Source organism: Neopelma chrysocephalum, unplaced genomic scaffold (assembly GCF_003984885.1).
Source record: "Neopelma chrysocephalum unplaced genomic scaffold, ASM398488v2 Primary Assembly neopelma1_26, whole genome shotgun sequence".
Taxonomy (NCBI): domain Eukaryota; kingdom Metazoa; phylum Chordata; class Aves; order Passeriformes; family Pipridae; genus Neopelma; species Neopelma chrysocephalum.
The window spans coordinates 7,417,108-7,444,808 of NW_020897695.1; the positions used below are offsets into that span (position 1 = coordinate 7,417,108).

The window sequence follows — 27,701 nt, forward strand, 5'->3', positions numbered from 1 at the left end:
AGAAATATTCTTGTTTGGGGTTTTTTAATTTTTTCTTTTTAGTCCACTGAAATTGGTCAAAATTTCCAAGAATAATGTGAGCTATAAAACATTTCTGGTGAGTTCTATCTCCATTTTCCATGCACCTAAAAATGATTTATGACTAAACACCACCTAGATTGATGTTCAGCTCCGAAAAACTTTGGTGATTATGATTCCAGAACTTTCTTTCATAGTTTAATCCAATAAAACTGTATTTTAATAACAATACTGAAGAAGAATATTAACACTAAATGCAAATTTACAGTTGCAACATTAAGCTTTCAATTTTTTTCTAATCATTATCAATAAATTATTTTTCTATTTATGACATTCATCTTTGAATATGTATTGTGCTTCAGTCATTCAAAAATAGCTACTTTTCTGTTAATTTTTCCTCACATATATTATAACTAAAATCTCATTATTACTGCTTTTCTATAATGTTCCTTATTCTTTCTTTCTATCTCACAACCTAAACAAAGTCTTAATTTAAGAATTAACCCATAGTAAGAGATAATATTAAAAATAAAACAAATAAAAACAAACAAAACACTTTACACTTCTCATGCTATTAAAATATGTAGAGAAATCATTAGGTAATGTAAAAATTTTAATATTTTCATTAATTTCCAAATCTTCTAAATGTAAATTTTAGTACTATTAGCACCTATACTCGCCATTGTTGTCCTTCATTCTCAAGGTCTTTAAATAATAGAAACCTTTTTGCACAACAAAACACAGTATAAAAACCTTAGTCTTTGTACAGTAAAGTGCTTTTTTAGAGATGGAATTGCATATCTGAGAAAGTATAAGCATTTTTGTGCTAAGTGGGGCTTTTTCTAAAATGGAAAAATCAAGGGAGCTAAATCTCCACTTCACTCTATGCTTTGCTTTACACGACATTATCACCAGAAAGATGTAAACATAGCTAAGAGAAATATGGGATGAGTGAGTAGAACAAATACAGCCTCTTCTCTTCCTCCATTACTGCATTCTCTCTGCTTTGTTATCTCTGCTATCATGCTGACAGGATTATAAGGTAGTGGAAAACATATTTCCATCAGTCAAATAAACAGAAAAACTATGAATGTGATCACACAGTGATCTATAAATAACATATTGTAACAGGGTTACTTCCTTGACCATAATCTGCATTTGAATATTACTCAAAATGCTGTGTTTTCATGGGGGAAAAAAATGATGTGTAAGGAATTAACTACAGCGCTGATATTGTTAAATTTAAAAATTTAAAGAGTATACTGGCTAAATGAATGTGCAGACTATACTAGTATGTTTTCCTGTTGCATGTGTGCAGCTGTATTGTACATGTTATTATTGAGGTAAGGAGATACCTCTGTTTTTCCTTAAATCTAAAGATATTTCCTTTTCAGAGAAATACTGGCAGTTGCTTAAGTCTGCAAACTGTCACATTATCTCTGCTGGAAGCACAGAAAATAAAAACATCTTTTCAGAAGGATGTCAAAATAAAATGAGATGAGTAATTACCTCTTAATGGTAAATGACACTTTTTCAGAGTACAGTCCTTCTGGCACAGGTTCATACATAGCCCCTACTATCTGAAAAATAAATAATCTACAGTTTGTTGAAGAAAAACACTCCATTATTTATTTCAAGATCCCAAATGATAAATACTGTTTCTTGAAAGAACCTGATGGGCATTACATCATCAGCTCTAACTTGCAAAACAACTTAGAACACATCTTCTAATGCAGAATATCACTTCCAATCAGGTATCCACATTAATGTATATAATCACTGCAGATTAAAGTGCTACAATATCAAAATCAAGGAAACAATAAACACAACTCCCCAATTATTTATTTTAATTTATGAAATCTTCCGAAGATGTAATACACAACGTTGTAGAAAGTCCAATATTATTACGTCAAGCAATTTTATATATCTGAAGCTCCTATCATATGCTAGTCTGAGAGGTAATAACAGATTAACATTTACAAGCTATTTTTGCAATTAGAATGGCAAGATACCAATTCACACAATGATAAACACTTGTGCTCATTCACACATTAGAACTGAGAGCAGTTTGTGCATCTATAACCTTAAACAAATTCCCATGGATCATGCGAACACATGCAGAAATAACTGGTACATTGATCTGGCAAATCTGAATACCTTAGTAGCCAAGGAGAGCATATTGGTGCTGTAAAACGGTGGGTTCAGAGTTGCCATCTGATAAAGGATGCATCCTGCAGCCCAGACATCAGCCTTCTCTCCATACAGCTCACTCTTTACAACTTCAGGACTAAGTAGAAAGCAATGCAAGTCACAAGCATTGAATGAATTCACCTAGAAGCAGGCTTATTTTCTAAAAAACCCCACCCAATATTTAGTTAGTCACTACAACATAATTTCAGAGCACACACAATTACATTCAAAAGGCTGCATTTACTTCCTTTATCAGCCAAATTATTTAGGAGGAAGTAAAATTAATAGCTTTTCAACCTCTACTGAAGTTCTTCTCATAACACTAGTGGTTTTCATGTTGTTCACTTGTCCTTTCCACTCATTTTATGTCTTTGGACTTAACGGATACAAGTGAACTACAGCATTTAGAACTTGTTTACAGTGATGGCATTTCAATAAAATGGACTAGAGGTAGATAAGTATATCACATCGTCTTGTAATTCAGATATCAGAAAGATTTAAATTCAACTCCCATATTTAGAATGCTAATGGATACAGGTTTGCTATTAATGTAAGTCAATAAACTTTACTCATTGTATCATTTTCATCCTCTTAAAACTACTGTAATGCATTTGTGTGAGGATGCAGCGTGGACACTCAGCAGCCAGCCAGATGACAATACAAAAAAATATTGTAAAGATCCATTTAAAGCAAATGGAAGAAGGTAGCAATTTCAGACTCCACTTCCTTCTTCTAATTTCTTCAGTACTTTCCATGAACCTGGATGATAATAATTTATATTAGTAGGTATATTCTGATGTTGGAGGTCAAGTCTTGGCAGTAAGTAAGAGCCATATCGCAGGATGTGGTTTGAGGTTTTTTTGTACTTATTTTTTTCTCTCTGTAATCATTCAGAGATACAAAAACTACTTGACTTCTTTCATCTGAAAATCAACTTGAAAACCTACTTGTTTACGTTACCCCCTTCAGCTTAGAATTTGGAACCACTATATCAACTTCATAATTATACTACTGATATCTTCGGTAAAATGCCTTATTTTGGAGCTGAGAGGTACTGTGTGAATTCAATTAATGATGCTAGAAGATGTCCTGCTGCTATGTATAAAATGCAGAAAACAGATTTTTAAAATAAATGGGATGAGGTCCCTAGATAAATTATGATAAGATAAATTAAATGAATTTAACATAACAGGAAGGCAGAACAGAGGTCACAGTGCAGGAAGGTGAGAGAAACTGACAGGTCACACACTTCTGATAAAACTGATCAAGTGAGATACAGATTCCTGAGGGAAACCTAGTTAGCAATTTTCCTTGAATCTTCTGCTACTGTTACGAAACAATAGAGTGGAATGTGGGATATTGAATATGGTGTTAGAACATAACAGCATTTCTGCAATCACACAGTCTGTGACAGTCTATGACACTAACTCATGACTTTGTGGAAATTTCATTTTTAGGTATTAGAAGTGTCTATTAGAGCAAACATCAGTATTGCAAATTATATAGATGGTAAGCTCAATAAGGCAAAGTCCCTGTCTTTGTAAAGTTCTAATCATGCTCCTATCCAGAAAAATAAATCTGACTTGAATTCCAGTCTTTCATTCTAGTGATAATTTTCATGCATAGAGATCAAGTTAAAAATTACTATTTTCACAGGACTAAATTATATTAAAATACCAAATTCAGATTATTCAAGCCAAATCTATGTAACTATGCAAAATGCTGCATAGTGCATAGCACTCACAGAAAGAGTAAGTTGAATGCAATCAAGAGAGAAACAGAAGCACCCATTAGCTGGCTTGCAGAATCTTGTATTTGTGAACAGCAGAGAAGAACCTTGCTTGATGTCCAGACCAAACAGACTTGAAAAAATAATACTATGATTTGGAAATCACAGAAAGAATATAGTGCTGACAAAGTTGTAGTTTTAGCATGGTTTCACACAAATGCACAAGAGCTGGAAGTTAATGAAGTAATTTGTTCTGTTTATTCATGCTGAAAGATTTCATGTTCTAAATGCACATCTAATGCCTTTTTTCTTTTTCCTTTTTTTTAATCAAAAGGAGGACCTGCAGCAGAGTACTATTTGATCTTTTCTTCCAGAACAAATGTCTTAGTCAGAAGTCTCTGATATTTAGAGCATTAGGATGACCAACACCATAAAAAATATTGTCTCATGCTTAAGAAATACTTTAAATTAGCAAAGTAATATTTATTTAAGGTGACCATGAAAGTTTTAGAGCAAATATAAAATCCCATACTTATATGCTATACTTTTATGGCTAATTCATAGTGTAATTTAGATTTTTTTAATAGGATTTTCAAATATTATTTATTTACTTTTAAGAGATGTAGTGAAATCCCTCACCATGCTCTACAGGCTTGCCTCACCATCTGCTAGTTAGAAATGTGGGTGGGGTACAGTACTTGTTGACTAGCAAAACAGTTCTGCAGCCAGTTGCATCTTTTGGATCCACACTGTTGAGGGATGCCAAGCAGAAAAAGTACCCAGTTCTGTTCCTGTACACTGACACCCACAAACAGGAGGGTAGTGGGAGTACATATGGTTTGCCTAATTCAGTTGACAACTGTGTATAAACTGTCACTGTCTGGTCAAGACCAGAAAGAATGAGTAGAACCAGTCTTACTCACAAACACTGAAAATTCAAGGACGTAGTGTTGGTATGACCTTTTCTCGGTTTATTTGTAAAGGCAGGATTCTTCTTTAATTCTTAGATTAAGAGATCTCAATTGGCTGAAATAGGACAGTGGTACTAAATAAATTTTTAGCAAACAGATGTCTGCATCAGTTTCAAATGCATTCAGTGTCAAAACAGAACACAGAAACGGGGGAACTCTAGCTGATAAAGAATGAAATTTCCATTGCTTCAAGGGCTGCTTTTACTGCCACAAAGCAGCAGTACTGATGCTATGCTCTATGATATCCACAGTTACTAAAAGTGGAGGCAGTTACTTATATAATTAGTCATTTAATTCTTGCAGCTAACATATTCAAGATAATCACTACAGTTTTCATCTAAGTTTACAAATCACTGGTCATTTCCAAATTACATATTCAAGCTGAAAAAGCTTACTCCAGGAACATTATGTTAACTAAAAGAGGATCCTTTACTAAAAAAATGTTCACAGCAAAAATTCTTCTAAATGAAAGAAACAGAATTATATCTGGGGAATAAGTGTCCTAATTCTCAGCATCTAACACACAATTTTATAATTGTTTCTCAGAAAGTTCACTCTTGTTCAATATACAAGCATTGTTTTTATTCTTAATAACAAAGTCTTCTATGCCAACAGCCTTAAAATGAGCCATTGCTTAATCCAAAGAGTTACTTGTTTTTTCTTCTGAACTACTTCTGCAAAATTTAGCAGCTATTTTAAATACAGAAGATAGCTTTCCATACTACCCTACATTTTTAATTAGGATTTTAAAAAATAATAATAACCAAATCTTTTCAGTATTTGTGCTATTTGTAAGATATCAAACACATTTAACTAAATCATTTCTACGTAGCCTTGGAGATATTTTTGCAATCAAGCTTACATTTATAATTTTGCTTACTGATGGTATTTTGTCATGGTTTTTCTTCAAGATGATGATCTTCAAGAATACTTTTAACAGAAATTAAAACTGAATCTGCTACATTTGCACTAACACATAGCTATATGATAGAGGACTATCCTCACTCAATTAGCTCATGTTCATATTACTTATTAGTGGACAGAACTTCCAAAATGAAGAAAGAAGTCCTGAATTTGGAGAGGGAAGAAAAAAGGAGATGGGGGAATGAAGCATTAATTTCCTAGAGCTTCTAAAACTTCTAAAAATGTTGTCAATACTATCAGGCTGACTTTATATGGGGCAAAACCAGTGAAGATTTCCCAATCTGCACAGAACATCAATAAGCCACTCGTGAGTTATCTTAGTGCAGTGTTCACTGGTGCTTCCAACAGGTGTAAGATCATGCTGGTATATGGCATTCTATAAAGTATGAGGACTATTTTCAAATAAAACATGGTTTCAACTAGAGAGTTATGAAACCAGTGTGAAAAAAACTACATTTACTCTATAATCAGTTCTCTGAGTCACAGAAAGAAGGGGAAAAAACTATAAGGAAAAAAAATAGCTGCTCACCATCAGCATGATCCCAAAAGAGAAAAAAAAATAGGAAACCAGTTGCTCCTTGTCACAGTTTTTCTCTGGATAGTTTGCTGTAAGCTACAGATACACATTCAATATTATAGTTTCAATGATTACCACTAAAACCAATGGAAGAAGAAACAGGAGCCACAAAACTGACAATTTGAATAAAGAGCTCCTGGGAACATTGCTGTAAGCTATTTGCATTTCTCACCTACATGAAGAATTCAACACAAGCCTTTTGGGAATATTCTGTCTATCCCTTGAGTGATGAAGCAGGAACAGGACTTTCAAATGCTAGTTAAAAATTTTACTTTCACAGTTTTCTATTTTGAATGTAAGGCCAAGTAAGTCTATAATAATTTAGTATGTTGTCTTCTAACTTGCTACCATTTTTTCTCATTACAAATTATGTTAAATATTTATATATATATGTATAAAATTTTCTTCACAAAAGACATCTTTTCAAGCATTCTAAACTTCTACTGACATTTAGAGAAAAATTCATAATTTCCATCATTTTTTAAAATGTACAGGAAGAAATTTACTATCTTCAGATGGCAATTTTACAGTGTGATAAATCCTCTTGCCATCAGGTGGGGAATGTAATTTTGAAAAGGGTGAAGTCAGCTAAGAGAGGCCACTTTCATGTGTAAGCTCTCTCATCAGTGTAATCTCAATATTTTTATTTTCTAGTCCAAGCATTGCCTATCTCTGTCCAGAAAGTTCCTCTTTATTCATATCATTTAGTCTATAGAGAAGCAAAACTAATCCACATTCAGTGACAGGTCACTAATAGCTGTAGGATACAGCTGACTATATAATGCTTGCCTTATGTTTTTACTAATGTGTTTCAAAAAAAACCAAACACTAGTTTGATGTGGAAGAACACTCTTCACTGCAATTAGTAATAAATTTATGTAAAGTGTCTCAATCTAAAACATCAATAATCACTGAAAAATGTTCAAAACCAAGATCCTAGTAATAAACCACTGTAAATCTCAGCTACACTGCTGTTGATCAACAATTTAGGGAACTCACTAACTCACTGCTTTCTTTCAGCACAAATTCAGTACCTGTCTGTCTGAAGCAGAACCATGTTTTATAATTTACTTTTTGGATTTTTCATCTCACACTTTTGAAAATAAAGATATGGACATCCAGTTAACCCTCGACAACTGATTTGTATTTCTTTGCATTTACAAACCTTTAAATTTTGATGTGTGCTAACTTTATACACTATTGCTTAGAGATGTCAAATACATTAACTTTGAAAAATAATTTTTGACCTTGCAGTATAATAAGACATTGTTCCAGAACACATGAAAAACTGCCATCAACTCACTTCTAGTTCACCCAGATCACGTATTAATATAAATCAAATGGTATTTTTAAAAAAGTTCATTCCATTGTTCTTTACTCCTATCGCTTTGTTAAACAAAAACCTTCTTCATACCTAAGTCATTAAATATCCAAGGCAGAAGCATGTTCAGAGCACCAGATCCTCTTACAAATTCTTAAGCGCAAAGAGTCACTCATACCTACTTTTTTCCCCATCAAAAACTTAAAGCGCACATGAAACTGTGAAGACCAGGACAGCCCCACAGTGGTAAGTTGTTTAGGCTGCATATTTGAAAAATATTGAAAGTCAAATGGTGTCTTGCTCCTGCTGTTCCCACTCACTCTTTTCCACCACTGTCTGCTCTCCTGTCCCAGCACAAGTACCTCTACAGCTGTATTACACATCAGACCAAAGACCCAAATTATTTTTTAGCCAGCTCAGTTCTCTAATCTAGTTTATCATTATGTTTACGCAAATGCTTGTGTTTGCACAGGAGAGTGGCTGTTGCAGTTTGGTTTTTTTTTCACAATTGGATTTTTTCCCTTTAATCATTTCATTGACGCAGTTTATATCACAAAAAATTTATAAAAAACTTCTGCATATCTCTTACTAGTTCCTCTTTCTGAGCATAAAGGCTATATAAAAACCTGCTGAAAAGAGTAGAAGAATCTTATTGTGAGGACTTCTGTTTTCATACTCAGAAGTAGAAGACCAGTAAGTTACATTCAACTACTACATGTTCTCCATCTTTGAACTCTACACTTTTTCTGCAAGAGTGTACATCTCTTGCAGACAGACCTTTTTTTTCATGTGCAGACCATTATACTTCCACTGCTTTTACACTTGTGAACCTTTAGTGCTAGAGAAAACAAGTGCTAATTTCAGTGCTTTCTGAATTTCATAGAGCAATGCACTTCATAGCACAAGTGTCTTCTTAAAAAGTATCTTTAAAACTGAAGGATATATTTCACAGATGTTCATTGAGACATCAAAGTTTCCCAAGAAATCCATATCTAAATGTTCTCATGACTGAATATATGGAAAAAAAATCTTCCAAAAATTCCCAGATATGGCCGTACTTGCTGGGACACCACTGGGCAATTTCAAAGTCTCTGGCATAAGCATCAATGGCAGCAGTACAACAAAAATAGTTGCCAAGAATTCTTGTAATGTAAAATGTCATATGTACTTGAAAGCATGGAAGATATCAACATGACAACTTCCTTTGAATATAGTTATACCAGAAACAGTGTTGCTAACTGGATAAAATAATCCATGCTTAATTTTACATTGTTGAACAATGAATTAAACAAACAAACAAACAAACAAAGCACAACAGTATCTGTTTAATGCTATCTAAACTGAATTAAATTCTCTACAAGTATGAACATTCATTGGTTTCTCATAAATGTGTGTGTTCTGCATGTTTATGTATGTCTCAATATATATGTGCATACATATATATCACAGAAAAACAGAATCACAGAATATGCTGAGTTGGAAGGGATCTACAAAGGTCATCAAGTCAAAATCCTGGCCCTGCACAGGACCATTCCCAATAGTAACACCACGTGCCCAAGAGTATCATCCAAATGCTTCTTGAACTCTGTCAGGCTTAGTGCTGTGATCATTTTCCTGGGGAGCCTGTTTCAGTGCCCAACCACCCTCTGGGGGAAGAACCTTTTCCTAATATCCAACCTAAACCTCTCTGACACAACTTCAGGCCATTCTTTTGGGTTCTGTCACTGGTAACCACAGAAAAGAGATCAGTGTCTACGCCTCCTCTTTCACCCACGAGGAAGTTGTAGACTGCAATGAGGTCTCCCCTCAGTCTCCTCCAGGCTGAACAGACCAAGTGACCTCAGTTGCTCCTCATACGGCTTCCCCTCAAGGCCCTTCACCATCTTTACTGTCCTCCTTTGGACATTCTCTAATAGCTTAGTATCTTTCTTATATTGTGGTGCCCAAAACTGCACACAATATTCAAGGTGAGGCTGCACCAGTGCAGAGCAGAGTAGGACAATCCCCTCCCTCAGCTGGCTGGCGATGCTTTGCCTGATGCCCCCCAGGACATGGTTGGCCCTCCTGGCTGCCAGGGCACTGCTGACTCATATTCAACTTGCCATTGACCAGGACCCCCAGGTCCCTTTCCATGGCACTGCTTTCCAGCATCTCATTCCCCAGTCTGTACAAACACCCTGGGTTGCCCCATCCCATGTGCAGAATCCGGCACTTTCCCTTGTTGAACTTCATATGGTTGGTGATTGCCCAGTACTCTAATTTGTCAAGGTCTCTCTGCAGGGCCTCTCTGCCTTTGAGGGAGTCAACAGCTCCTCCCAGTTTTGTGTCATCTGCAAACTTGCTTAGTATCCCTTCCAGTCCTGCATCCAAGTAATTTATGAAGGTGTTGAAGAGCACAGGGCCCACGATGGAGCCCTGTGGAACCCCACTAGTGACAGTTCACCAGTCTGATGTTATCCCATTCACTATTACCCTCTGTGCTCGACCCGTGAGCCAACTGCTCACCCACCACATGATGTGTTTATCCAGCTGTGCTGGACATTTTGCCCAGAAGGATCCTGAGAGAGACAGTATCAGCTTTACTGAAATCCAAAAAGATTACATTAATTGGCTTCCCTTGATCAGCTGGGTGGGTTACCTTGTCATAAAAGGAAATTGCGTTTGATAAGCAGGACTTTCCTCTCCTGAAGCCGCGCCGGCTGTGACCAACGACTGTGTTACGTGCGTATATGTATATCTGTACTCCTACTCAAAGATATATTTTGGGTGTCTAGAATTTTCCAGCCAGAATGTTTCATTGCAAAACAAAGCAATTTGGGAGCACTCAGTGTACAGTACTATTGAGTTACATTGGCTACAAAAACTAAGAGAACTCTCAGCATAATGCAAGATTCCAGGTATCAACATTTAAGTATCCTTTATGTTGACCACAAGTACTGGAGTTTCATGGGTTTTTATGTGAATTTACCCCCCAGCTGAACAGGTTCTGTAAACTTTTTAAAAAGTTACACATCTATTTGCAATGTTTTTTCCCATCATATTGGCATATTGGGAAAATATCTCATAAAGATACAATATATCATAAAGATACAATTCAGTTGGAATCTGGCCTTCTCGTCTACATGCTGTATCTGTCAATCTGCAGAAAAGAGTTGCTGGGAGTCAGTGTTTAAAATTGCTACATGTTTCTTGGCCTTCATTTTTTTAATGATTTTTTTTCAAGGACAATTGAAAAAGCCTTGTAGGCTCTATTAGAAAATGCGATCTGTAGATCAAGCGGCTTCTTTCTTCAGTTGTCTTACTATTACTGAAGAATGTAATGAAGTAACACCTTTTACACTGTAATAAAAATACAGTTATCTAACTAAACTCTGCCCAGCTGTTTCAACTTTTTTATGCTTCTGAATTTTCAAGATTATCATATGCATCTGTAAGTAAGCTATAAGGACAAATCAAAGTATCATTAATACATAATTTAGTGTTCCAGTATTACATACAGATCCTCTGGGACGCTTAAAACAGAAAAACACAATAAAGTTCTAATTTACACCATTATTCCTTCAGACATATTGTGGACCAAAGTCTGAAACAATAAGAGGAAGTATAAGCCAGATTCCAAAACTTACAAAATAAAATTTCCCTTCAATGTGATTTGTTATTTATATTATTAAAACCAAGCATCACTGTACAGTCCATACATCTGTTGTTCTTATTTATACAAAAATATCCAGCAAATTGTCAAGCTGTCAGTTTTAAAAGAAATGCTGTAGACAAATTGTATCTGCAAGTTGTGGCAAAGTGTTATCCATATACATAAAAAACCTGAAACACTCATATTCTAAAAAGGTACTGCTAACATACATCTGACAGGTACTTCTAAGACTTAATATCCCAATTTCATGTAAAATGCTTAAGGAACTGCCTTAAGTCTGTAACTGTATAAACTGCTCAAGAAAATATTTTTTTCCTTTTATCTGTGGAACGGAAATCTGAACATTTAAAAAATGGTAAAGGATTTTTCTAAATGAGATATATGCCTTTTGGAATGAACTTCAGTCAGTGCCTTTGTCCAGCTAACCAAGCTTATAAAGAAATGGCATAAGTCTTTATTTTTCAAAGGGAGATATGGAAAAGTAAGCATCTGCAAAAAGATCTACAAACAGTAGCAAATCCAATTCTAGAACAACTCTAAAATAAACCTCAATCTTTAATAACTGATTTCATATAAGGTGTCAATTTCACCTAACTTTAAACTCCTCTACGTTAGATTTATGCTCAGATCCCTCTGTAGCAAATGAAGAGAGATAGGCACATCAGGTGGTTGATTCATCTCATCCTAAAATAACTGTTTAAGATAGATGGGATGAAATTCATTATTGAAGTGCCTATTTTTTCCATTACTTTCAGTAATCATCTAGCTGCTTGACTGGAATAAGATGCCCAGCTTTTAAATTGCTACATATAAGCAAGATGAATCCCAGCCACACAGAGACTTGTTTCTAACAGTAACTTGTGTTTCACAGTAAGGTATGAATTAGATGACTTCACAAGTATTTGGATTTGCTGGGACCTAATATACAAGATAATTAACTAATAACAATTTTTCTGTCTAGCAATCACATTCAGTATAGATTAAATTAAAAAAAAGGAAAAAAGAACCCACCAAAAAACCCAGAAAGAAAGCAGACAGAAGAGAGATGAAGATTTTACCTGAATAAAACAGTAACTTTATTCTCTTCTTTTACATAGAATTTAAAATTCCCAAATCTAAATAAAGGCCATTGATCCAAATGCCCTCCAAAACCATTATGGAAGTTAATAGATGACATATGCACAGAGACTCATAATAATATAGGTATAATTTATTTTTTTTTGTATTAAAATGTATTATTTGATAGATCACTTACAAACATCAGCTGAAAAAGTAAGGCTACATGGAAAACTGAGCAAAGACTAAGAGAAAGTAGGATGAGGTTTGAGACAGAGGTTTGAAATCTGGCTACCACGAAAAAGCAAGTAACTCAATAAAGGTCACACCAGAAACTAAAGCCCAAAACACAAATAAACAGAGCAAACAGCTTTAACTAACCATCAAAGACAGCAAACAGTCTATTAAGGAAGCATCAAAGACAGCAAGATGACATATAATGGCACTAGAATTTGAAACAGCACACCATATACTGAGCAACAAAGTAAAGCAGAACAAGAAATAGTAAGATTTAGAAACAATAAGGTTTTGCCAAGGTACCACTAGAGCTGACATCTAAGACAGAAGAGAATGGGAAAAGCAGAAATAAACCCACTGAAAGTATTTTAAGTCCTGTAGTTCAGATGTCATAGGAGCATAGTTTATCTAAATGTAGCTCAATTAACATTACTTAAAAGAAAAAGGAAATAAGAATTCTAGCAAGCAAATACCAGTAACATTGGACTAAAAGACATTTACAAGTTCATAAATTAGTTTGATGAAATGACTAATCTTATTCTAATAAAAAGTGTTCATCCATTATTATTATCTCTTCCATAGAGATAATAACATAATAATTATTATACATTAAAATAATTGCTGTACAATTTATACAAGCTCTACAGAAATAACTATTTCCAAGAAGTACACTGTTGGTTTACAATGTGTTACAGTGGTAGAATAGCACTTTTTTTCAACATAGCAGTTTAAATTCATCGTGGAGTCTATAAAATTATTACATACTACACCCTAGCCCTCAACATTAAAGTAACTCTCTAGAAGCTAGATCAGCACCATTCACTTGTTAGAAAACAAGTACAGAAAATTGTTTTCACACTCTCTTTGAAGTAAAAAACCTATGCTATGACTTTAAGCTACTTATAAACCTTTTGTGAGTAAAACAACTTTCCTCGCAATAGAAAAAAAAAATATCTATGGGCTAGTCCATGTCACTTCCAAAGTAGCCTGCTTTCTTTTAGTTCAAGATATTTTTTTTGCATTCTCTCCTGTCTAGTATTAAGTAATCTCTTATGGTGGAGACTTCTATAATTTCCATTGAAACATTTTTCTAGAGATAAATACAGATATCTTCATCCTTTATTACTTTGTTTCACATCATTTCCAGTTTTACTCTCACATATAATGCTATATCACACTGGATGTGGTATTAAGCACATTACAAATGTGAGGTAACAGGAAACTAGACAAACTTCTTACTTAATAAAAAATATATAAAATTAAATCATTTTGACATCTTTTTGGAGGCAATCTTTGTCAAGTACTTGTAATATTCTTTCTTGAAGTTAATCTAGCTGTCTTTTTAGTCACAGTATGTCCATAACATTGGACGTCTATCTTGTATAGGCCTTATTAGCCACCAGCGTGCTTGTAACAAATGTGGATAGAGCCTTTCCCAAATCTTCATTTGCAAAGCCTGGTCATGAATGAATGAATGAATGTCGATAATGAAACATAATGTTGTACATAGAGTTGTACTGTTGGCTTATAGATAGACACAGTATTGCCTGCCTCTCTGCAGCTATATTGTCCCTGTGGATTCCACCTCCAATTCCACTGGACTTTTTGCCGACACACATTATTATAAACCCATGTCTAAACCACAACCACATTATCACAATCAGATTTAATTGCTATCTTTCATTCTCAGAGTGAATACTTGTATTATTAACTTTGAGAAGATCCTCTGCTTAAAAAATCTGTATTAATATACTGAAAGGATTATTTAACTTCTGTTACCTTTCTAATCAAATCAGCAAATCCTCTTCAGGAGCCATCTGTTCCATGAATGGCAAAACTATCACAAGACCAGAGTTTCCCACTAGTTTTCTGTTCTCCCTCATCATTCAACGATACCTTCAGTTTCCTATTATCTTGGTTATCTAAAAACACCAAACTACTGTCACATGGCAGCATGTATTGTAGCTTAGGTGGAAGGTAACATTTCAGCTGAACTTAAAAACTTTTCTGACCAAGATTGAATTGTGTTGCTACTCGTATCCATCACCAAATTTTCACAAACATTGAGAGAACTCAACCTCTCAAATTTGGTTGAAATTGGTGAAACGTTTCAGATAGTGGTTTTGGATGAAGAAAGATCTGCTGAGAAATCTGGTAATCAGTTTGACCATATAGCATCATAAAGGCTAAAAATTCATCCTAAATTACATCTCCCAACGCAAAAATGCTTTAGATGAGTGAAAATATTATGTCACCAGAATAAGCAATGCAGCTACTGCAGATCTCTACATGAAATCATAGAATAATAGAATCAGCTAGGTTGGAAAGGACCTCTGATATCAAGTCCAACCCCTGATCCACTACCATTGTGGTTACTAGACCATGGTACTAAGTGTCATATCCAGTCTCATCTTAAAAACCTCCAGGAACGGAGAATCCACCACTTCCCTGGGCAGCCCATTCCAATGCCTGATTACCCTCTCTGTAAAGAATTTCTTCCTAATATCCAACCTAAAACTCCCCTGGCAGAGCTTAAGACTGTGCCCTCTTGTCTTACTGATAGCTGCCTCGGAGAAGAGACCAACCCCCACCTGGCTACAACCTCCTTTCAGGGAGTTGTAGAGAGTGATGAGGTCTCCCCTGAGCCTCCTCTTCTCTAGGCTAAACAACCCCAGGTCCCTCAGCCTCTCCTCATAGGAATTGTGCTTGAGTCCCTTCACCAGCCTTGTTCCTTTTCTCTGGACCTGCTCCAGCACCTCAATATCCTTCCTGAACTGAGGGGCCCAGAACTGGACACAGTACTCCAGGTGTGGTCTCACCAGCGCTGAGTCCAGGGGAAGAATCACTTCCCTGGTCCTGCTGGCCACACTGTTCCTGATACAGGTCAGGATGCCATTGGCCTTCTTGGCCACCTGGGCACACTGCTGGCTCATGTTCAGCTTCCTGTCAATCCAAACTCCCAGGTCCCTTTCTGCCTGGCTGTTCTCCAGCCACTCTGTGCCCAGCCTGTAGCGCTGCAGGGGGTTGCTGTGGCCAAAGTGCAGGACCCGGCACTTGGCCTTGTTGAACCTCATCCTGTTGGAATCAGCCCAACTCTCCAGCCTATCCAGGTCCCTCTGCAGAGCCCTCCTGCCTTCCAGCTGATCGACACTCCCCCCCAGCTTGGTGTCATCTGCAAATCTGCGGATGGTGAACTCAATCCCCTCATCTAAATCATCGATAAAGATATTAAATAGGACTGGGCCCAACACTGATCCCTGGGGGACACCACTAGTGACCGGCCACCAACTGGATCCAGCACCATTCACCACCACTCTCTGGGCCCGGCCCTCCAGCCAATTCCTAACCCAGCACAGAGTGCCCCTGTCCAAGCCATGGGCTGCCAGCTTTTTCAGGAGTATGCTGTGGGAGACGGTGTCAAAGGCTTTGCCGAAGTCCAGGTAGACCACATCCACAGCCTTCCCCTCATCCACCAGGCGGGTCACCTGATCATAAAAGGAGATCAAGTTGGTCAGACAGGACCTGCCCTCCCTAAACCCGTGCTGGCTGGGTCTGATCCACTGTCCATCCTGTAGACGCTGTGTGATTGCACTTAGGATGATCTGCTCCATAACCTTGCCAGGCACTGAGGTCAGGCTGATGGGCCTGTAGTTTCCCGAGTCCTCTTTCTGGCCCTTTTTGTGGATGGGCGTGACATTTGCCACCTGGCACCTCCCCAGTGAGCCAGGACTACTGGTAGATGATGGAAAGCGGCTTGGTGAGCTCTTCCACCAGCTCCCTCATCACCCTAGGATGGATCCCATCTCGTCCCATAGACTTGTGGGGATCCAAGTGATTCAGCAGGTCGCTAACTGTTTCCTCCTGGATTACAGGGGGGCTATTCAGCTTCTTAGCTCTGTCTACAAGCTCCAGAAGCCAGCTGTCCTCAGGACAACCTGTCTTACTGTTGAAAACTGAGGTACAGAAGGTGTTAAATACCTCAGCCTTTTCCTCATCTTTGATAACTATGTTCCCGCCCATGTCCAATAAAGAACGGAGGTTTTCCTTGTCCCTCCTTTTGCTATTGATGTATCTGTAGAAGGACTTTTTGTTATCCTTAACAGAAGTGGCAAGATTGAGTTCAAATTGTGTCTTCGTCTCTCTAATTTTTTTTCTACAAGACCTAATTACATTCCTAAACTCTTCCTGAGTAGCCAGCCCTTTTTTCCATAATCGACAGGCTCTCTTTTTTACCCTATTTTCTTTCAAAATCTCCCTGTTCAGCCAGGCTGGCCATCTTCTCCACCAGCTTGCCTTTCACCACACGGGGACAGCCTGTTCCTGTGCATTCAAGACTTCCTCCTTCATGCATGTCCATCCCTCCTGGAGGTCTTTGTTTTCAAGGGTTGTTTCCCAGGGTACACTCTGAACTAGTCTTCTGAATAGGCCGAAATCTGCCCTCTGGAAGTCCAGTGTAGAGGTTTTATTGACAGCCCTCCTTGCATCCCTGAGTATTGAAAACTCTATTATTTCATGGTCACTGTGCCCCAGACGGCCTCTGACCACCGCATCTCCCACCAGCCCCTCTCTGTTTGTGAACAGCAGGTCTAGCGGGGCCCCATCCCTGGTAGGCTCATTTACCAGCTGGAGCAGGAAATTATCCTCCATACGCACTAGGAATCTCCTGAACTGCCTCTTCTCCGCTGTGTGGAGTTCCCAGCAGACATCCAGCAGGTTAAAGTCACCCATGAGAACAAGGGCTGGCAATTTTGAGACATCTGCCAGCTGCTTGTAGAATAATTCATCACCCTCATCATCCTGGTTGGGATGTCAGCCTTGTTGGCCTTCCCCCTTATTTTGATCCACAGCCCCTCAACCTTTTTGTTACTGACTTCAAGTTCTACAGAGTCAAGAGACTCTCTAACATATAGAGCCACCCCTCCACCTCTTCTACCTTACCTGTCGCTTCTGAAGAGCTTGTAGCCACCCATGGCATTCGAGTCATCCCACCACATTTTTGTGATGGCGACTACATTATACAAATCATATCACAATACTGATTTATGCAGTGTTCTCACAAGATATGGCTATAAACAGCAGCAGTGACCAGTACTAGAAATTTGGTTAACATAACACAGTATGCAGACTGACTGTGTAGTCCATAAACAAAAAGTAATAACAAGGAATATTTTATACTCCACACCAGAGAAGATGTAAGTAAAATAGTACCTCTAATTACCACTAAAATGAGAGTTTCCTCAAAACACCACAGCAAGAAAACTCCTCAACTTTAGCACAAAAGCCAAATCTTACTTAACATGGTTCTGTGCAACAGTTTTCTAACAGTTGAGAACAATTTTGTTTCAGAAAGATCAAGTTAGTTCGTCAACTAAAGTGGAATCTTCTTGCCCACTTCTTAATGACTTCTGAGGGGTCTTCTCATAGTTTCTCAACAGCTTTTCAAGATCAGTAAAGTTCTTAAGGAATTATGATGGGATTCTCTATTCCATCCCAATCTCAAAATTTATTTAATTTCCAAGAGTTTATCTAAATTTTTTCTATACATATCCAATTATATATATCTTGATCTGCTGTCCATATGTCCCTTTCATAAGTTACAATCCTTTTTGTGAAACAAAGAAATGGAAGGTATAAGTGAAAGGAAACATCATTCTCTATAACCATGGACAATTGCCATGTTTCTTCTGGGAAGGCCTTCAAGACAGCACGATAATAAAGACTCTGCCACCGTTAACTTGGAGCAGATTGTTTCTGGTGACTTATGAGCTGGGAAAAGACTTCAGGATTCATTACAAATTCCCTAGAGCAGTTTTTTTCCATAATTTTTAATGTATTAAGTGTAAACACATTGATTTAATACATTTGGTGTTCTAAACATACACATTGCTGGATTCTTTAATTCAGGAATATAATCAATTAAAAAGAATTTAATTAGTATGATAGTAGAATACAACCTAGTATGAAGTAAAATTAAAAACCATCACAATTACAAAGTATAATTATATGAGGCCCTCTCTCTAAACATAAAACACTGTCCTGCTGTTACTTTATGATGACACAGGGTTTAAAACATTGCATTAGCAAATTGATTCAGTCAAGCCCAAATACAAACATGTTTGGTACATATAGTGATATGTTTTTATCTGAAACACTCTGCATAATGCTGCATAGCCAAATTTAAATAATAAGCATCAGACACTACTTTTATTATTTATTGTTTTGTTTCTGTACTGTATTGTCTGCTCCAAAATGGTGGGTTGTAACTCAAAATACCCGGAACTATTATCCTGTCAATTTCTGCCATTCTAAAATGAAAATGCTGTCTCACATCTCTGTCTCTCCCTCCATTCCTTTTTTTTTTGGGGGAAAAACTAATATTGGTAGATATGCAGTCCCAATGTTTTGATTTTTATAGCCTTTCACATCTACTTAAATCATACAAAAAAAATCTAGTCCAAGCACTGATTAATTGTATAGGGTCTGACTTCTGTTCAAGACTTGTGTTAAAATACTCAATCCGTTCACTTCTTTCCTTGTGAACAAGTTTCTATTTCATAAAGCCCACTGTCATACACAGCACCAACCAAGCACCTTGAAGGTGGCATTCAGTGCATTCAGCTGTTTGCAAAGCCTTTTTAACATTCTTAAATTATTATGACATTGGAAAGATTTTAATATTTTAGCCTGTCATTTTAAATATTACTCAAGCATATATTTTAAATACAAAGACATCTGTACTTTACCCATTTTCTTTTTTCTGACTGCAGACAGACAAGGATCACTGCTTCTATGATTTTGCTTGTGTAGTAGAACTGACAACTCATGTCCCAAAAGACCACTTACTTGAGAGACTGCAACATGTAAGTGACATTTTATCCTCAATCCTGCATCCAAATAACTGGACAAAGAGGTAGAAAGAGAATTGCCAAAGTCCTAGCTTTGATGTGAACTTCCATGTACAAAGACAGGGTATGAGAATAATAATAAATATAGCATAAGAAAAAATCATATATTAAAAGAGAGTATTTAAATCTACAGAACATGACTTTCAAACAAAAATTTCCTACAAAATATTAAAAGACCAAAAGACATCAGTGAACAGAAACACAGGCACCTAACAGGGGATAAAAGAAATTGAATCTAGATAGGATAAGAAAATTACAACTCAGTGACCTTGAGGGTCACTGGGGCATGGTTTTGACACCTCTGACACCTCTACTTTTAAACTGTTGTTTAGAAGAGCACAGTAACTTCTCATCAACAGCTTCTCTGCCCAGTTATAACTGAATAAAACCAATTATTTCAGAGAAGCTGAAAAAGATGGCACATAACTAGTTACACAAAACTCTTATTACTCTTTAACTACCCAAACTATCACTCACAGATTGAGTGTCACTCAGAGACTGTGCTATGCTTCAGGAGTATTTGGAGAACCAATTGAGGCAGCCTTGCCTTTGCTCATTATGAAGAATTCCAAGCATTAGTCTTCAAGGTATGGGCCTTGAATATTTAACATATTACAAGGTCTCACTCTTGAAGCCATTTTAGGATTTAGTGATTTCAGGGGAATAAGTATCAATCATTATCATACTGGCACTAGGAATTCAAAAGTCACAATTTCAAAAGTGGCATCGTGAATTATGTTCAATTGCCAAGCGCCTAAGTTCTTGACTTCCTCTTAACTCAGAGCAATCAGTAGCTCTCCTGATAGCTTGGAACCTTTAGTTATTACAGCACAGACAAAGCATTCTCATAGGTATAAGGCCATCACATGTGGTGATGGTAATTGATACCATTTACATGTATCGTTTTATACTTTACACCCACATTTCTTTATCTATATGGATATTCCATATATATATATATTTAGGTGAATAAGTTACTACACAACTACAGTTAGTTCATTTTTGCAACAACTTAACCCCCAGTAACCACCGTGTGCAAGAAGAGACAACAAAATAGGCCCGCAACCAATTATGCAGAGTAGCTGTGGGTGGGTAACTTGCACCTTGTTCCTTATTCCATTGTAACTTGCCTATCTGCTCCAAAAGAGTAACCATGAAGATAGAAGTCACTGGACTGAATGTTGTATGCAGGAGTACTTACCATGAGTATAGAATGGTTCCTACTACTGATGCAAGTTTGCAGTTTTCTTGCTTCTGCTTTGCAAGCCCAAAGTCAGCTATGATAAAGAAAAAAAAGATTCACATCTCAATAGCCACCCTCTCTGCGTGACAATCAGTGCTCATTCACAACAGCTGAAAAGTTAGGAAAGGGCTGAAGGGAGGTTTGGAATTTTTTTTTTATCTTTTACATTTCACAGAACTGGACCATATTATCTTTCTGTCTCCACATCCATCAGCAACTTATGTTTGAATCAGGCCTAGCCCCTTTAAAAATATTTAAACTCACCTCTAATGGTTTCAATCCAAACTATATGGCCAGTTTCAGGTTTCTATTAATATATTTCAGTAAAATGTATGACAATGGTGAGTATCTAGTAATCAGTGATCTAATGCCCAAATTAATGCTAATTATTTCACTTTCCTTGAAATTATGACAGCTGGGAAGGGCAGACTTTCTCAGAAATTTCATTTCAAATGAGTACAGGGGGATCTAATAACTTGATAGTTCATGTTCAAAGACTGCATTTGGTATTGAAATAATGCTGAATCTTAGCCTTACCTTGTGACAAAAGCTATAGATTTAGATGATCATGCAGTTATGTTAATATAAGTGCCTTTTGTGTAATTATTAGGTAGTCTTTCACAAAATGTCACAGACTCTTTAGAGATGATATTTTTAATCAAAGTTCCATGCAAGCAGTTCAAGTTTATTTTTTCAGTTCAGTACTTTACTGCTGTCTCAACAATGCAGCTAAGATACATCATACTTCATTAAGTCCAAGCACAAAGAGCAAAAGAAAGCTATTGTACTTGTTAAACCCTGTTAATAAATTTTGTATGCTAATACTACTTCAGAAGTGGGAAGATTTGTGTGTAAATAACATAGTTTAAAAAATTTTAATACTCCTGTTCTATTTGGACAGAGCCCATACCATGCCTATTCCAATTGCTTTGAGTGACATAATTCACAAAAAATTTATTTCAGAATGTTACCACTCATCAAAAGCTGCAGATCAGAAGAAATACAGGTAAGAAAAATTACTTTCTGTTGGTTCTTGCTCAGTTCAAGCCTTCAGGGTCTGAAAAAGAGTAGATCTCTTATTCAGAAAGGGCCTTTGATAAGAAACCCAAATCTAGATACCCAAGACACAGATCATTTTTCTTTGAACAAAATGTCCAAAGAAGGACTAGCTCTGCAGTGTTTGGGAAATATAAGAAGAAAGAATACTAAATTAACAGGATCCCTGAGAAGCCTCCTTTTGCCTCTGAGTTAAGGCAGTGCTAAGGCAGTTCACTCCAGGGAATATTAATCCCAAAAGGACCAGAGGTTTTTGCAATGTTGATACTTCCTTGAATTAATTAGGGTGAATCATTCTTAATTCCCTCCTTTGGAATCCTTCAAATAATATTCTATGAAGAAAGAGTATTAAGACATTACAACAATCAATAAATTTAGTTCCTGGTGCTTGAAAGACTTAGTAAAGGAAAGATGGAAGCTGGACATTTCAGTTCTGGAAGTAGCCTATTTTAAAACAACATTAGTGATTATCTGGGGGGGAAAAAAAGAAAGCCAGAAAATCAGCCAGATGGAGTAAATATAGTCTCTTCTTTTTAGGCTCAGGTCCTCAGAAATGGAGGGAAAAACCCCTTTAATTGGCAACTACTTTTTCCAAATTCTGCTAAATTGTCTTGACACCAGCAAGAAGCTCCTACATACAACTGGTGCTGCCAGAGCTAAGGAATGTAAAGCACAGGACAATCAGCTTTACATTAAGCATAAATATTTTTTCTTAGCTTTTCAAAGTCTGTAATACAGAACTGAATGAAAAAGAACTGGCAAATGTTAAACAGCATCGAACTAGTGAAATTGTTTCTTTTAATTTATGTAAGCAACTATTTGCAGCTTATAATTTGGTCTACAAGTTTTAATACTCCATGATTATTTGGTATTTGATGCCAAAAGTTGCTACATTAACTAACAAACAAATGAAATACCTTCTGAGATCTGTGAGAGGCCTGCCTTGCATATCATTAAATGAAGATATGACCATACAAGAAAATGACCCCTGTTAACTGGTGCGCATTGTTTCAGCTATGAACTGGAGCTTGATTAATGAGGACCCACTGCAACAATTCATATTTATCAATATTCAATACTTGCTCAACTTCTTATGAACTTTACCAACATGTCACCCTTTAGCACAGAGAGGCACTTGCATAAATCCTTGATCTGATCTAATGAATCTTATGATCTTATTGGTCACTTCTGAAATTCAAAACTCTGCTTATTAAAGACAGCATTCTTCCTGAACTATCTCAATTTGTCCACAGTTACTTCAACTAATGGTACACCAAGCTTTAAGACATAGCTCTTAAGTATGGGAAGCTAGACCTAACCTTCCAGAGGCTAGACTTAATTCACACGTACCTGTGAGGATGTAGATGCATTTGATCACAAATCTCAGAAATTTCAGAAAAAAATAAAAACCTTGAAGCTTCCAAAAATTTTCCTACAGTTTCTGTTCTCACACAAAAAAAAGCAACCTATCAATTAACAGAAGTGTTGTGAGTACTTGCTGGAACTGTATCAATGCTGACATATGATAAATATTAGTAGAATAAAGATGACCAGAGAAAAATGGAAAAGAAGAGCCCTTAAAGAATCATACTCAGAAGGTAAGTGAAAGCTTTGTAAACCACTAAATTAGATGAACCAAAACAAAGTCTGGAAAGAACAAAGAGATAGCATAAAACAGGAGGAAAGGAGAGGGTAAGCAAGCCATCCAGGCACTGCCAACATCAGAATGCAGAAATGCATGCTGCATCAGTCCATCCAAAGGGGAAATTATAAGCTGATCTAAGTGATTCAGAGCAAGATGAGCTGGTAGCCCTCTGATATAAAAAAGAACTACTCCTGCATCTCTCTTGCACAATCTCTGGAAACCAGATCACATGACACTTGTGTCTTGATATGTTTAGCTCACCCTTTTTCTAGGCTAGCTCCATGCTACTTTAATCTAGTCGCAAATTCAATACTGCAGTCCTAAAATCATTGACTTGTCTGACACTTGTTGCTCTCTATAGTTTTGCAATGCAGGAATAAAACCGGCATCAGTGAGGCAAATCTCTTTTTCCCCCAAAATAACAAACCCCCTCATTTTGACTTTTAGCTTGTCCTACCTTCCAGAACATTAAAAATTACTCCTTTTGCACTAAAAATAAAACAAACAATGGTTATTCTATAATACATCTGAAATTAAAAAAAAAAACTAGTGGATGACACATTTTCCTGAGGAAGCAGTCTTGGAGCTCTAACGGTACCAATGGAATGATCTATCTGCCCAAAAAAAGAATTGTCTGTTGCTGCAAAATAATGACTGCTTTTATCTGCACATTTTATTTTGGAAAAATTATACATATTCCCGTTTCAAATACTATTTTCATATTTTTCAAATTCATGTGAATTACATGCATAACACCACTACAACTGTCTGTACCATCCTAACACGAGAGTTTGTAAATTGAGAGTAATGGTAGGTAAAACAACCTAGGCAACAAGTTTTCTAAAACAAGATTTCCATGGCAATAGTTTTTGGTGCTTTGTCTACTGTGCAACCTCAACTGATGCAATTTCTTTACAGCTAATTTCTCTAATGGTTTGAAGCTTGGCATCCTTAAAAATAAAATATTATTTTTAGTCCATTCAAAGACAATAAAAAACTAACAAACTTTCACCATTAGATGGATTTTTATACACTACAGCTAGATATGCAATTTCGCCAGCAATTCATTAGCAACAGACACGTCTCTCCACAGTATTATCAAATTTACTACATTTTGAACTCTGATTGTAAACATTAAGCCTTGAGAGTTTTTCGACTGTGTATCAGGAATCTAGTAAATTAAATGTTAATTTTTTTTAATTCATTAAAAAATAGTCAAACAACCACACAAACAGTCTTCAAATAGGAAGAAAAATTAACACAATATGATAGTCATAATCCTTTAGAATCTGAAACACCCCTCTTCACTTGTTTTCATTTGTTTATATTGTGTTTAGAGCAGCAGAGTAAATGATAACAAAGTAAGATAGCTTCAAAAAAGATTAACACCCTGTGGAAGAGCGCATGAAGGGAAGACAGAACTATGAAACAATAAGTAGGCTGACTTGACTAGTATCTTAACCTCCTACAGAATGATCTCTCCAGCTTTCGTAATAGGTGAATTACAGAAATTTTCTAAATCTTAGCAGTTTCTTTAAATGAGCACTTTAGATACATGTAACGCTTTTTTCTCTTTTTATTGACAAATAAATATATGTTTTTTCATTTGCTATTTCATTTCACAACAATTTCAACTAGTAGATTTATCTTCTACAGTAAAAACGAGGAAAATTATCCAGATACTACATCTTAACAACACTTATTTCATATTTGCATATTTGTTGCCTTAATTTATATTTGAACCCTATTTGAAAAACGCCATTAATTCCTCCTAAAATCAAATATGCACAGAAAAACCAAAAGCACAGCAAAAAAGGAGGATGAATGGAATATCAAATTCATCACATATGTGAACTTCAGACCTGCTCATGCCAGATTTTCATTGTGTACCCACTGAACAGTTTCTTTTTCTAAGCTGAAGGGCTCAGGATGAGGCAAAATCCCTTTGCTTCTCTTCAGCAAGAAAGTTTGTCAGCAACTTATTGAGTTACATTAATTCAGAGTATAAAATTAGAAGTTTAATTTTATTTTCCCTAAAAGCATATGCCAAAATCAAGATAATTTGCAATTTAATCAACAGTAGTACATACTTACTCTACTCTTTCCCATCAACAGAATGGGAGCAGAATTAATTTCTCTTCATTCCCTAATAAACCTTCTAGCTATTCTATCATTCTCCTTTCTATATGCTGTTGTCAAATATCTCTAGCTTAGTTGGTTAGAGCATGGTGCTGATAACAAGGTCTGTGAGTTCAATCCCCGAAGGGTCGACTCACTTGAGAGTTGGACTCTATGATCCTTGTGGGTCCCTTCCAACTCAGAATAGTCTGTGAGTGCTTTGTAAGCAGTCTACTGTCAGTTTTGTGAAGCTTGTAACTTCTGCACTAGAACCTGAGCATTTATCCATCTAGAACTGCGACTTGTAAAGAAAGATGCAATCATGCCATTAATCCACCAAGAGTTTCCAGAATGTTTCATTTACAGTGTCAACATAAACAAGTGGAAGATTCCACTCAGCCTATTCTGAAAATAGCTTTGAAAAAAAAGCATTTCCTTGAACCTTAGTACAAAGGGTAGCAATTCTGACAATGACTATTAGTTAAATGAGCCATATAATCTGCTAAAAAACTAGCACTGGTTCAAGTGACTTTGAAAAGTAGTCACCAACACACAACAGACACTGGTTATATCCACTTTATCTCATGGCCACTGCTTCTCTGGGCATGGCATAGAATCCAGACCCAACAGGTCTTCTAAAGCACTAAATAAGCAAGTATTCTGAATTTCAAAATTAACAGGTAGCCTTCTGTAGTGGGTTTCTGTGGCTGGGTTTTGGTAGCGGTGGCGTGGTTACAGGGGTGGCTTCTGTTAGAAGCTGCTAGAAGCTTCCCCTGTCCCGTGGAGCCAATGTCAGTTGGCTCCAGGATGGACTTTCTGCCGCTGGCCAAGGCCAAGCCAATTAGAAGTAATAGTAATGCCTCTGTGATAACATATTTAAGAACAGAAGATTGTTGCGCAGAAGAAATTCCAGCCAGGGAAGAGCGGAGTGAGAACATGGGAATAACAACATAGACACCAAGGTCAGTGCAGAAGGAGGTGGAGGAGGTGCTCCAGGTGCCAGAGCTGTGGCCCCTGTAGCCTGTGATGAAGACCATGGTGAGGCAGCTGTGCCTCTGCAGCCCATGGAGGATCATCAGGGTGCACAGACACACCTGCAGCCCTTGGAGGAACCCATGCTGGAGCAGGTGGATGCATGAAGGAGTCTGTGACCCCATGGGAGGTCCAGGATGGAGTGGGGTCCTGCCAGAGACCTGCAGCCCATGGAGAGGGAAGCCCATGGTGGAGCAGGTTTTTCCCAGGTAGGACTTGTGGCCCCTGTGGGGGACCCACATCAGTACAGCTCATTCATGAAGGACTGCACCCCATAGAGGAGTGACTCATGGGACAGCAGTTTGGGAAGAATTGCTGCCGGAGGAATGGACTCATGCCAGAGAGGTCCATGAAGGACTGTCTCCCACGGGAGGGACCCCACAGGAGCAGGGGAAGGACTCCTCTCTCTGAGCAGCAGCAGCAGAAACAACAACTGACCGCAACCCCCATTCTCTGTCCCTCTGTAGCACTGGGGGGAGGAGGGAGAACATGGAAGGAAGGAGGGGTGGGGGGAAGGCGTTTTTAAGACTGTTTTATTTCTCACTCTCAGGCTCTTATCCTGTTAGTAATAAATATAAGTATCATTCCCACTTTGAGTCTTGTTTTGCCCGTGAAGGCAATCAGTCACTGACCTCTCCCAGCTCTTATCTCTACTCATGAATTCTTAACTGTTTTGTTTTTTTTTCCTCTCTCCTCTACCCAGTTGCAGAGGGAGAGTGAGAGAGCAGCTGTAGTGGGTATCCGGTATCTGGCCAGGGTCAATCCACTACACCTTCTTCCAGTATCCAGCAAATATTTGAACGTTCCAAGTCTCATTCAGTTCACTGTTCTGACACTGCATGGCTGCCTGCTATGATTAGAAATATATCAGACAGATGGGTTGTCTCAAAACAACTATTCTGCTGCTATATAATCCTAGGTTTCTGATTCATATAGATCCTTTCTGCTGCTATTTTATAATGTGTACTAAACATTAAACAGAACATGCTGCCCAAAAGAGAGTATGGGATCCTTCACAATTCTCCTT

The 27,701-nt window shown here is 37.1% G+C and overlaps 1 protein-coding gene across 1 annotated transcript in view; it reads right to left on the reverse strand.

The window, feature by feature from the left end:
• Positions 1-27,701, reverse strand: part of NEK10 (NIMA related kinase 10) — a 94,431-nt gene that overhangs the window by 33,425 nt on the left and 33,305 nt on the right. The window contains 3 exon segments of the mRNA XM_027675423.1: positions 1,528-1,598; positions 2,176-2,305; positions 20,782-20,857. Of these exon segments, the coding sequence (XP_027531224.1) occupies positions 1,528-1,598; positions 2,176-2,305; positions 20,782-20,857 (277 nt within the window).